The 12882-nt window shown below is 36.7% G+C and overlaps 1 protein-coding gene across 6 annotated transcripts; it reads right to left on the reverse strand.

Moving 5' to 3' along the window:
- Positions 1–214: 214 nt before the first annotated feature.
- On the reverse strand, positions 215–12354 carry smyd5 (SMYD family member 5). 6 transcript variants are annotated; one of them, XR_014031293.1, is made up of 14 exons: positions 12048–12173; positions 11626–11734; positions 10490–10629; positions 8579–8700; positions 8032–8101; positions 7806–7910; positions 7408–7470; positions 5648–5718; positions 5442–5548; positions 5142–5198; positions 4870–4964; positions 4684–4777; positions 3461–3531; positions 494–1349 (listed from the first exon to the last, which is right to left on the reverse strand). XR_014031293.1 is itself a non-coding variant. In XM_081381938.1 (13 exons), the coding sequence occupies exons 1-13, from the start codon at positions 12138–12140 to the stop codon at positions 1205–1207; spliced, it is 1248 nt and encodes a 415-aa protein (XP_081238064.1). In that variant the 5' UTR covers positions 12141–12354; the 3' UTR covers positions 215–1204. The 6 variants fall into 6 exon arrangements, 1 of the variants encoding a protein (XP_081238064.1); XR_014031295.1 differs by having other exon boundaries at positions 1003–1349; positions 3252–3531; XM_081381938.1 differs by lacking the exon at positions 4684–4777 and having other exon boundaries at positions 215–1349; positions 12048–12354.
- Positions 12355–12882: the final 528 nt, after the last annotated feature.

The raw sequence follows: 12882 nt of genomic DNA on the forward strand, positions 1-12882 counted from the left end.
GAACTGGGCTAAGCTAAGTGCTATCAAAGTGTCGCCGCGCGCCAGAGCGATTGAGTGCACGCACTGAGACAAGAGAGGTATGTATCAACTCGTCTTAGTTAAGGGAATAACATAGTTTAATTTGAAAAAATGGTGGAGTGTTCCTTTAACCGGTAGTGCATGTTCACTCAATGCTACATAGAATATGTTAAATGAGCGTGGCTTCCCTTCACTACCTAAACATCTTTTTTATTTTTTACAGTAATCACTTCAAGCTTGCTCACTGGGGGATTAAGAACATTTATGTAAAGCTGTTTTAAGACATTATGGATTGTGTCTTTATACAAATAAAGATTGTAGAGGACACCACTGACACCCAATTTCTGAGAGCTTCTTATTGCATATAACTACTGTAATTATTTCCATAGCCTCATGTACATTTACTACAGGCAAGATTTCAGAAAGTCTACTTTAGCTACAATAATTGGCTAAAATAATGGTTAAACAGTTATTTGGCCATAAATCGTTTAATATTTTCTCCACCAGTGCAACCTAGCTATTGTCAGCTGAAAAGAAGAGCCATTTCAAGGTGTTGAGCTAATCTTTACATACTATAAAGAAAAAAAATCTTTCTTTCAAGAAAGAGACCAAGTAATGTGTATTTTAATTTTGGCTGACTTACAGTCACTTTAAAGTATAACATGAAGCTGGTCACTTCTTCCTCTTTATCTGATTACTGTACAGTTTCTTTCAGATGTGATTAAATGGAAAATCCACATTCTTTTGGATGGTCGTCATATATTATAACCCATAAGTGCACAGACTGATCATGTTTCATGCGTGGTCACAGTTTTGTGTGTGTGGCTACTTTTTATCTTAATCATTACAAAAACAAAAATCTAATCAGTTTAACCAATCAAATTTAAATCCTGCATATGAAACCAGTGTCTTGAGTGACTTATTAAACATAATAAATCTTGCATTATATGAGACATTGCATGGAAGAAATCATGACAAAAAAAAGCACATGATAAAAATACTGCACTTATATTTTGCATAGGCTTTGATGCAGGTTCTAACAGCTGTACTGCTACTGTGAGTGTGACGTTGGCTTCTCAACTGCTGTAGATATTATGCCCTGTGGAGGGTTTCAGGATCACATGGAATAGGTCCACAAACGGACAAGTGAAGTGGTTCGGGTGGGGGGCGAGAAACCTGAGTGAAATCACACATCTGTCATTTCATCCTCCAAATCGTCTCCCTCAGTTTCGCCTTCTCCTTCCACTTCCTCCTCATCCTCTGATGTCATATCCACGTCATCCATCTGGGACATGCATTTCTGACAGGAACAGATGAATAAATAATTCTCCCTGAAAATGAGAGGGGAAAATGGTGTTATTTATCATTTAAAAAGGCTACATTAAGACAAATTACAATTCTGTCACTATTTACTCACACTCACGTCCTTCCAAACCCGTATAGTGCAACCGCCCCCTTTTTCATTGGCACTGGTTTCGGAAGTATTTTTTCCATTCATTTTTCCCATAGGGATTTTATAAAAGTCTTCATTAAAGAGTTATAAGCCGTGAACCAAGCCAATCAGCAACGAGGTGAATCCCAACACTACAAACTTTGATTTGAAGCAAAAAAGGTTTTTAAAATCGGACAATTAAAATTAAAACCAGAACAGAAATATAAAACTATACATTTACAAATGTTGATTTTTATATATACTGTATATAATATAATATACATATATAGAGAGTGTCTCGTTCCCCTTCTAAGGGAACCATGATTACATTCGTAACCGGAGACTATTTTCACCAGGAATTCCATTGTTAAACATGATTATTTGAAAAAATACACACAAAAAAATGCGGGCAAACGGCTTCAATAGAAGCAAATACCATTGATTAACAACCTCGTAGCTCACAGTAAGGTTGTTTTTAAAGGTTTAAGTTAAAAAAAAAAACAATTTCCCTATGGAGAAAATGAATGGAGTTTTTACTTCCGGAACCCGACTGTTGCAGTTCTATTAGCTTAACTTTTCTTTTCTTTTTTTGACTGAAAATATAAGAATTGATATTCAGCTTTTATACTGTCTCTTCTGAAGTCATACAACACTTTTGTGTTTATATATATATATATATAAATCTCCAAACCTTTATATTGGGATTGATTGAATAATTCATCAATATGAATTAGGAGAAGGGTACAAAAAGTTTTCACAAAGGTTTAAGGTCTGTGTCACCAGAGTCAGAAATATAGTTAGAAAATGGAGCTGTGTTAATGTGGATAATGTGCTGTGGACAGATGAAACGACAGATGAGTTATTTGGTCACAACCAGAAGCGATTTGTTTGGCGGAAAAAGAACAGCTTTCCAGGAGAAGAACCTGCTCCCTACTGTAAAATTTGGTGGAGTGTCCATCATGCTATGGGGCTCTGTGGCAAGCACAGGTACTGGAAACCTCGTCAAAGTTGAGGGTCGCATGGATTCCACCCAGCATCAGCAGATTCTTAAGAACAATGTTCAAGAATCAGTCAAGAAGTTGAAGTTACGCCAGGGTTGGTTGTTTCAGCAAGACAATGACCCAAAGCATTGTTCCAAATCTACCAAGGAATTCATGCACAGACACAGATACAATGTTCTGGAATGGCCATAACAGTCCCCAGACTTGAACATCATCGAAAATCTATGGAATGATTTGAAGTGGGCTGTCCACACTCTGAAACCATCAAACCTGACTGAACTGGAGACATTTTGCAAGGAAGAAAGGTCCAAAATTCGTATTAGTGGCTATAAGAAGCGACTACAGGCTGTTATTTCAGCAAAAGGAGGCTCTACTAAATATTGATGTGATAATTCCAATGGGGTGCCCAAATTTCCATAAGGTATAAATTATATCCAAAAGAAGTTGCTGCTTCGAAAGCCCAGCAGATTATAAACTGAAATGTTGATAATTATCAGGGATGCCCAAACTTTTGCATAAAACTATATATATAGAGACACTGTATATATCTTTCAAACTCAAGTGTTTAGACCACATATATTTCTTAATTCCAATGCACCAGAATACATTGAAGATCTACCCTATTTGGGCTTTCATTCTACCCTTATTCCATAATAAATGAAGATAAAAAATATCCATCATATATCCGTCTCTAATATCGACTTCACAGGCAAGAAGTTCAGCAGTTCTTTTCAAGGTGAAGGCAGGCTTTTTTCACAGGAATAAAGTGAATATAGATTAAGTGGGATTTCCAAACAAACCCTCATTGGTCATCCAGGCGGTATAGCTGCTGCGATTGACAGGTAACTGATCAATAGAAGAGCAGGGGCCCAGCAGCAAGTCAACAGCCCCTGTGGTTATCCAGGCCGAGAGCTGCTGCCAGAGACCAAGGCCATTGATCCTCTCTGGAGGTGGACTCAGCTGGGCAGTTTCACAGAGAATGCTTAAACAAGGGATTGCATTCGTTTACCTCAAGATCTTGTGCCGGCTATGACGACTCCTGTCTCTCTGGCAGCAGTCCAGGTAGCTGATACAGATTTCCTACAGAAAGAACGAGAGATATTCATGAGATGATCAACAACTCAGCAACTCTTATTTGTTTTATTTATTTGTTTTTTCTGCAGTTGTGTTATGACTCAGAATTGCGTTTTACAGAAGAATGGTTTTCTGTTTTATAAATTGGCCAGAGCCATACAATTACTCTGTGGGAGTAATCACTCTCATAATGTTTCACAGTGGTGTTACTTGTTTACAATGGTTGTTTTTTAAAGTAAACAAACAATTACCTTTTTACATGCTCACTAACAATATTTTAATTTTGGTCACTACCAGACCAAAATGTAAATCATTATTGATAGCATTCATTATTTTCTCTTTTGTCCGATTTGGAGGCTGACAGACCATCAATACGCAGTCATTGTATGGAAATACACTCCGGTTCAAAAGTTTAAAATAACTGTTTTCTATTTTAACATATAATGCAATTTATTCCTGTGATGTCAAAGCTGAATTTTCAGCATAATTACATAGTCTTCAGTGTCACATGATCCTTCAGAAATCATTCTAATATGCTGATTTGCTGCTCAAGAAACATTTCTTATTATTATCAATGTTGAAAACAGTTGTGCTGCTTAAAATTGTTGTAAAAGCAGTTCATTTGTTTGAAATAGAAATCATTTGTAACATTATAAAATGACTTTAATGTCACTTTTGATCAATTTAATGCATCCTTGTTGAATAAAACTATTAACTCCTTACAACTTCTGAACGGTAGTTAATCTTCATTTGTGTAAAAAAAAAAAAAAAAAAAAAAAAAAAAAAAAATCACAGGTTTGGAATGACATGACAACATTTTTTCCCCCATTTAATTCTACTTCCTAGCAAATCCACATCCTGTTTACTACCTCACTTCAAATCAAATTCAGGAACTTAATGAGCATTCTCAATATAATTCTGATTCTGTGCACAAATCCGCTTGGCTATAAAGGCAAAACATGATGAGAAAAAACGGTCACTGTGTCAGAAAACAAAGGTAAAACAAATTTGGCTTTAAGTAACCCTATAAAAATTCATAAAGCTCTACAATGTGAATTCATTACTAAAAGCTATAAAAAATTCATGATGAGCTGTCATCCACTGGCTAATATGATTCAGATAAACAAACCTATGAAATAAATCTGTGCGAAGCTCTACCTCTCCAGCAGGAATGCAGGCAGATGTAGGCCTTTTCAATCTAACTGACAAGCTGCCAAAACTGCTCCAATCTTCAGAGTCTAGACTGTAATTCCTACCGACAATGAAACACTCAAGGCTTTAGAATATTACGACCCTCCCTCCGAGCATCAGCTTAGCATCTATTATCCAACATCCTCCTCTGACCTCTCCAGGGCTGATGTCACTGAGTGCGCTGAGGTGAAGGAGGAAGTTGTTGTCGGGGAAAGACGCCTCCGCATTGGGAACGCAGCTGTGATTACCTGTACAACAACGGAAACGGTAATAAATCATCACTTCTTTTAGTAGAGCAAGGAGACAGGCCTCATTTGTTGAGCTGACCTGATTTTTGCAACTCAAAGTCAACTTCTACTGTATGTGAAATTATCACAGCTGTGCAAACTGAAAGACATGCCAATATGAATAAAGACAATTCTCACAAGAGCTTTGCAGCAGGAAAAGTCCAGAGCCTTCGCAGTTGAGGAAATCACCGGTTTCTGTAACAGAAAAAAAGAAAAAGATCTATGAAAGCCGTTCATCTTTTGGATTTATTTCACACTTTCGCCCAAAACAATAATAATTTACACAGATCGATGGCCGTCTAAGTGGTAAAATGTGTGTCTGTCTCAGCTGCGCTTGAGGAAGCAGATGTCAAACGCAGAGATCTTTGCAGGTGTACAGATCAATGTGTGTGAGGATCTAAGCGCTAGAAACAGGTGGGAGACTGAGAGAAAAATGACCTTTGTCGATGTCCTTGTACAACTGGTCGATAAAAGCATCCAGTTGCTCCCTCTGCTGGCTGGGAAGCTCCAGCGCATCGCACGCATGAACCCACTGACTCAGAGAACTACAGACACACGTCAGATCAGAATCGCTTGAGGAACATTATTCTGCTGGATACATCTCTCTAGGGTAAAATATTGATTGTTTGTATTGAGTGGTTTACCTGGTGCCAATACCCTGACCGTTGGTCCCAACGAGCGAAAACAGAGAGCGAAATCCTTCTGGAGAGAACCACTATATACACAAAAGAAGTTAATTTTACAAACATTTGCCCTATCCTTCATTCCTGTTAAAGGTGATGATACACAGGACAACTTTTTGAGCAATGTTGCTGGGCAATGTTACCGTCAACGGGAAACCAGATGAGAGACAGAGCCCACGACCGATAAAAATTATCCAGATAGAAATTTATTGCCCATTTCCAATGGGAAAGTGCCCAAGCAACAATCGATTGGCAAGATTGCTCGGCAAGATTGCTCAAAAAGTTGCCCTGTGTATCATCACCTTTAGAGTATAACAGACCCACTGAATTAAGTAGAGACACACAGATACTCGCATATGCTTGGCGACTACATAATGTCTATCATTAGACATTGGCTTATAAATTAAGAATTGAGATTTCACTTGCCAGTGTTTGAGATGCATAGTAACGGTATACTGTGCAACCCTAGTGTTTATTGTTAGTAGTAGTAGAGTTATTAGTAGTATTATTATCTGAACAGATTTACAGAAACACTGAATGACCAACGTCTCAAGCACCACCAGCTCTAAGTTCTGTTAAAATGACAAATAAGCATTCATAAATTTTTATTCATACATGGTCTATTCTAATTAAGTTTGCCTGATGTTAAAAGTGTAGTTGTTTTGCTTTCAGAACATATCACATATGAATAAAGTAAAACTGTGCCATTTTATGAAGATAAGCTGATTTGATAGATTACATACATAAATACACACACACACTGTCTTGTCTCGGTCTTGATCGCATTTGTACTCGATCTTGTCTTGGTCTCAGATTAAAAAGACTCAGGATTTTATCTCAAGATCGGTCAATCCCACAACCGCGAGCGAGGGCATCACTAAATTGCCAATGCATTGTCTGATTCATTTGTTAACATCATTAATGTGATTTGAAGTAAAACTTACTGCTTAAAACGCAATCAATAACTTCTTTCTAATTTGATTTCTTTTGTTACTGTGCTGCAGGCTCAAAATCAATGCAGGATTGTCTAAAAAATTATACAGGATATAATTAAGCAAAAGGAATTGAGCTTTTTTTCATGAATATGAGCACGAATGCAAATGTGGTATTGATTTTATACAAACGTTCAATAAAAAATAAGTTAATATTAAGTGACTAATTTTAAGTTTTTGCTAATTCCGCAACGTGTTTCTTTATGTTAATCAGCTGCTTTGAACAAATCAGTTGAATAAATGATTCCGTCAAATAATGTTAATGTTTTAATGTTAAATTAATCTGAACATTATTTATGCAGGTGTAATTGTACCAATTCAGATGCTACTTCTGTGCAACCTCTGCAACAAAGAGGAATTTTATGGTTAGATATTTCATTGGAAACATCTATATAGTGTCTTATTATTCTTATAATATTTATTGATTAAATATAAGATATTTCTCATCTTTTAGATGAATTTGAGGAGTGCTGGTCTGGTCTTGGTCTTGACTCGGTCTCGCCCTGCCTTGGTCTCAACCCAACAAAGTCTTGTTCTTGTCTTGGCCTCGAATTGGTCTCAGTTTAGGTGGTCTTGACTACAACACTAATGTCTGGCAAATTAACTAAAAAATGTACTAGTCAATGGCGATTCTATTGCCAAGGAGTGCGTAGTTTAATTTTTGTATGACCCTTTTGCTTTTTATTAAATTATAGACAGACAGACAGACAGACAGAGACGATGGCTGACCTGACTGAGACGATCTTCGTACAGTGCTGTGGAAAACAAATTACGCAGCAAGGCCAGCTGTCCCTATTGAAAGGAACAACACTGTATTTTGGGGGCATTTTTACTGGTAACTCTTCATTTTATGGTGACTTTACATGTTACTAGATGAACTTCCTATAGAAGTAATAGTAAATGATGCATAATTACAAGTAACCAACCCTAAACCCAAACCGTAACTCTATAGTAAGTACATGTAGTCAATTAATATTACTCAGCACTTATTTGAGTAAGTACAATGTTACTACATCACCTTAATAAAGTGTAACTAAAAACTCAAACTTCTGAATAGGCAAACTTGATGACGCAGAGTGAAGCATTATTAATGTACAAAAAAAAAAGATTATGGACTTTCTATTTACCTTAAACTTCTCTCCCAACAATTTATGAACTATTTCCTCCTCTTCATTTGCTGTACGACTACAAAAATGATTGAACAACCTCTGCCAGCGTCCCTTATCTTGAGCCTGAAACGGCAACAGAAGCAGTTTTTGCTTGTTAGAAGTTATTTCATACTTACTATCATTTCATTTAGGCAAACAATCCTCTTAGACACTTTATTCAAACCAATAAATAAAAGAAAATAACCTGCTTAATGGTGGCCACCATCCTTGCCATGATCATGATACTGGAGGTTTCAGGAGGGTAGTGCACACTCCTGGATAATATGGACAAACAATTTAATGCAAGAGCAGAGTCATATATTTCAAGGTTAGCATGCTAAAGAATGCCTATGCACCAACAGCCTTCAAACCAAAAGCAATCAATTACTGACAAAGCAAGGACTCTAATGTTCTGCATAATACTTTCAGTATAGACCTTATGCGCCTGAGAAACAAGTGCTCAGCCATCTTCTGAATCTTGTGTTTGAACTTCCATTTTGCGGTCGCTCTGTATATTTCTATGGCATCGCTGTCGAAGAGTAATTAGCTGGTGAAGTGGATTTACTACTTGTAGAGCTATGTTATCATGAGCATTGTAATGTTTAAAGCAGATCTCATAAATGTCAGTGGAAGATTTAAAAAAAATTCAATCCTTAAGATCTTGTGGAAATACAAACCGGAAGACAGAACACAACGAGCGCAGCGATGAAAAGAGACAGGGCTACATAAGGTCTATATGAGTGAGTATTTACTTCCATGCATCCTGCAGCTTGTTGACTGGGTGATCCGGATCATCATGTGAAGGGCCAAGACACAGGACCTTGTGGTATTGTTCCCATGCAGCCTGTCGGCACTCAGTACCGCAGTACATCACCTGAAGGGAACGCATATGAAGACCATTCAGGGATGAGTCACAAACAAACCCTGCTTTATAAAAACACATTGGTAGGATCTGTTTGAAGTACTTTATTTTTTATTTTTTGAGGGATCTGTACTTTCCTCAAGTACTATTGAAAATGAAAACTTGTTCTCAAAACTTGTTCTTTAAGGGAAATAAAAAACATACTTTTAAAGGACAAAGTACATATTCTGCAGATCATCATGACTTAAAAATGTCCTTGTGCTCCATAATGTTTCATAAAAAAACAGCCAATAAAATCTTTGTCAATAATTGGTCAGTTATGGTCAGCCTGCCTTGTGAAGACACATCTAATCAGCCATCAAAGTCTTTCATCTAAAGCTAAATGTTTTAACCCTATAAAGCCGACAGTATCATATTTGATGCAAGGCCTCTAAATTATCATTGTGATCAAAACCTGTTGTACACAATCTATAAGACTAATAATTTAAACTTTTTATTAGCAAGTAAAAGCCCTTTAAGTGTAATTGTAAAAATGTCCATATTCAGGTCGTGGTGCATGTGTCTTTTTACTGTGAAATCTTTACTGATTTTTACTGCATAAACCTAAGAATAACTTTTATATTGTTAGTAATATTTCAATATTTCAAGTAACATAAGTTTACTTGATTATCCATACAAACACAATAAAACATTTAAAAATATGATAAATCAGGCTTTTGAGCAGTGTTGGCTAAGATACTCTAAAACGTAATTGATTCTTAGCTACTAATTACATCTTCAACAGTGTAATTAGATTACTGTACTAATTACTCTCTCTAAAAAGCATTGGAGTACTTATTCTAATCACTTTCTGAATCCCATATCAACCTCGACCAGTTGAACAATGCCAGGACATGAAACTGCTCTTTAAATTCTTTCAAATAAATAATATAAATTTGCATAAATTATTCTTGAAGGGGTCAAAGTATTTAAAGGGAGACGGTTACCTCATTTAAACATTAGACATTAAATTTTGATGTTAAATCCACTATTGTTTTATATAGATTTGTTCAATATTCAATTCAGTATTTAACGCAATTACATCCAAAGTAACTGTATTTTTACGGTAAATTACAGAAAAATTAAGAGTAATCCCTTATTTTAAGGGAAGATAATGCATCACAACCCACAATGCTTTTGAGGAACATTTATTTGTTCATTTCTCAGTGATCATTGTACTCATTTATTATACAGTATGTGTTGCTCCCACGTTAAAACTAGAGCTTTGATATAAAACGAAGCATTTAAATACCATTTTTACGAAGACATTATTAGAAGTTGTAGCGTGACAACTGATATGTATATGCATTTTTGTAAGTAGTCTACTCTAGTGTTATATAGACCTCATCTCATTGATTTACATTACAAGCTTTCAGAACGTATATTATTCTCTTGCCATATGACTATAAGCAACTGCACCAAATTGCATATTTTACTCTGCATGGGTCTCTGAATAAAAGCATTTCTCCTCATATATATTCTACTATATGAGCCATAAAAGCCTAATGGATAAAATACAAAACATAAAACACATATGCAGACTTTTTCATCTAAAGATTCAATTAAATTTTTTTTTTCTAACTATTATTTCACATGTCAGGGTTAATAATATCACATAGTCTGTTTGTTATTAAGAATAACAAATATTAATGGAAATATAATCAGTTTATTCTGGATTATTAACCAGATTATGAAGACCTGGGTCAAACACTACAGATGGCATCAAGAATACATGGGACCACCATATTAAGATTAAGTGTACCTGACACTGTGGGCAGGCCTGGTGTCGGTCAGGTCGCACCTTACACAGCTCAGGGTGAGGCAGACTCAGAGCTGGCAGACCACTCAACCTCCTGGCATTCTCCTCTGCTGTCTCCAGAGCACGCAGACAGTACTCGCACGCTGAATACGGGAAGAAGGAAACACGCCAGGGTACAGGGACACATGAACAACCGAGCAAATAGTTACAATACAGGGGCTGGACAAAGAAACTGAAGCATTTATCAATATATTGCAGTAGGATTCACACCAATATATGCGCAGCCTGTTGGCCAATCTTCACTGATTTTATATTTCATCAGTAAGAGCAGAGTGTATAGGTTGAAATAGCAGAGCAATAGCACAGCTGTACATAAAATATTGCAATTCACACAACATAATGGGAGACAGAGTTCAAAAGAGGACAAGTTGTTGTGTGTCTCTCTGGCTCATCTGTGACCAGGACAGCAAGTTTTTGTGTAGTATGGAGAGCTATGGTATCCTGGGTAATGTTGGCATGCCACCATGCTGCCCAGAGTGAAGCACGAGGTGATCAGTGATGGTTTGGGCTGCAATATCATGGCCTTCCCTACTGTGCTTGATTCACTGCCAAGAACTACAGAACCATTGTGCACCTAATGGTTCAAACACTGTACCCTGAAGGCGGTGCCGTGTTTCAGCATGATAATGCACAAATACACACTGCAAGACAAGTGACAGAATGGTTTGGTGAACATGAAAGTGAAGTTGAACATCTTCCATGGCCTGCACAGTCACAAGATCTTAATATTTCTGAGCCACTTTGGGGTGTTTTCGAGGAGCAAGTCAGAAAACATTTTCCTCCACCAGCATCTCATAGTGACCTGACCACTGTTGTGGAAGAGGAACGGCTCGAAATCGCTCTGGCCACTGTAAAGGATTTGTATGTGTCATTCCCAAGATGAACTGATACTGTACTGGGGGCAAAAGGAGGACCTACACCATAGTATTCAATTATTGTGGTCTAAAACTAGGTGTTTTAGAGTCATTGTCCACCCCTGTATAGCCTTAGTTATATCCACAAAGCTGAATAATATCTTGATGAGGTCAATCATCACCAATATATGATCAAGGACGTCTGGATAATTCTAAGGCACTCACCTCTGTATTTGTACGAGGCATTCCACAAGAACTGAGATGAAACTAGAGGCTGCTCAATGAAAATAGTGTCACCCTTTTTGAACGATCTTTTGGCGAATAATCCTTTGCCCTGTAGACATATAATTACAAAATACACGTATGTAAGTTAACTGCTGCTGTCTGGAACATGAGATAGGAGAAACCCATTTAAAAGTGCATATGCATGTAAAAGTCCACATATATGTCCCCACTTAATAGAACATAAATATGATTATTTGTCACAGTTTGCATATTTTGGGTTTGTTGCAGGTTCTGGCGTAATAAACCGGCTTACATGGGAGGGGTGCGAGCACCATAATCAAAGCTAAACCTCTTAAGAAAGCATGACTGAACTGAATTATTAAATGAGGAGGCATTTCTATCATGGCACTACTTCTGCATACCTTGACATTATCGATAAATCGGACCTCCACGCAATTACTAGCTTTTGCAGGATCCACGCAGCGAGAAAACATGTCATCTACGGGGGCCGCCATGTTGGATATTTACATATCAACCTCTGACCCCTCGGATTGACCAATAGTGTGCATGTGATACATCTCCATTCACTGTCAACACTCGACTGTATAGATAGATTTATTCTGGAAGACATTATCGCTCCTGTTTGTTATAAACATAAATGCTACGCTTAAAGGAGGAAGTATGTGCTGGTGCTTCTTGATAAAAACGTAGAATGTGCCATCGGAAGGCGGGGCGAGTCAACTGGTAACTAGTGACGTCAAATTCGTGAATGAATCGTTCTTCTGAGTCGGATCCCGGGAATATGTTTGGTTTACAACTTGAACATGATATTAGTTATTATGAACAAACATACGAGCTGAATTTAATGAATTACGTTTTATCAAAACGTGCAAAACCTCTTTCAGAGTAATCTTAAATGAATAATGTAAATCTAAATTATACACTAAGGCTCAAAATCACTTGATATTTTTTACGAGCTGATCATGCCTGAAACAAATTGAACTGGAACACATACATATACAACAAACACCCTTGTTAATAATTCAACCTAACCATCATTATGTACAGGACTGGATTTATGCATAGACATATGCCTCGCACATTAAGATAAGGAGAATTTTATTATTATTATTATTATTATTATTATTATTATTATTATTATTATTATCATTAAATTATTTCACTCTAATGCTAAAACTCTTATAAATTAATAAAATATTTCGTGAAATCTTGTTGGCCTATCCATATTTCATCATT

This window comes from Scardinius erythrophthalmus (genome assembly GCF_964197995.2).
Source record: "Scardinius erythrophthalmus genome assembly, chromosome: 13".
Classification (NCBI taxonomy): Eukaryota; Metazoa; Chordata; class Actinopteri; order Cypriniformes; family Leuciscidae; genus Scardinius; species Scardinius erythrophthalmus.

What these genes read in the sequence shown, in the direction of transcription:
- smyd5 (XM_081381938.1), bottom strand. Translation starts at nt 12,140, where the DNA reads ATGGCGGCCCCCGTAGATGACATGTTTTCTCGCTGCGTGGATCCTGCA. An exon ending in TGGTGGCCACCATTAAGCAG is followed by an intron (nt 7,911 to 8,031) that starts GTTATTTTCTTT and finishes TTGCCGTTTCAG; the next exon opens with GCTCAAGATAAGGGACGCTG. An exon ending in GTGACATCAGCCCTGGAGAG is followed by an intron (nt 3,532 to 4,869) that starts GTCAGAGGAGGA and finishes TTCTTTCTGTAG; the next exon opens with GAAATCTGTATCAGCTACCT.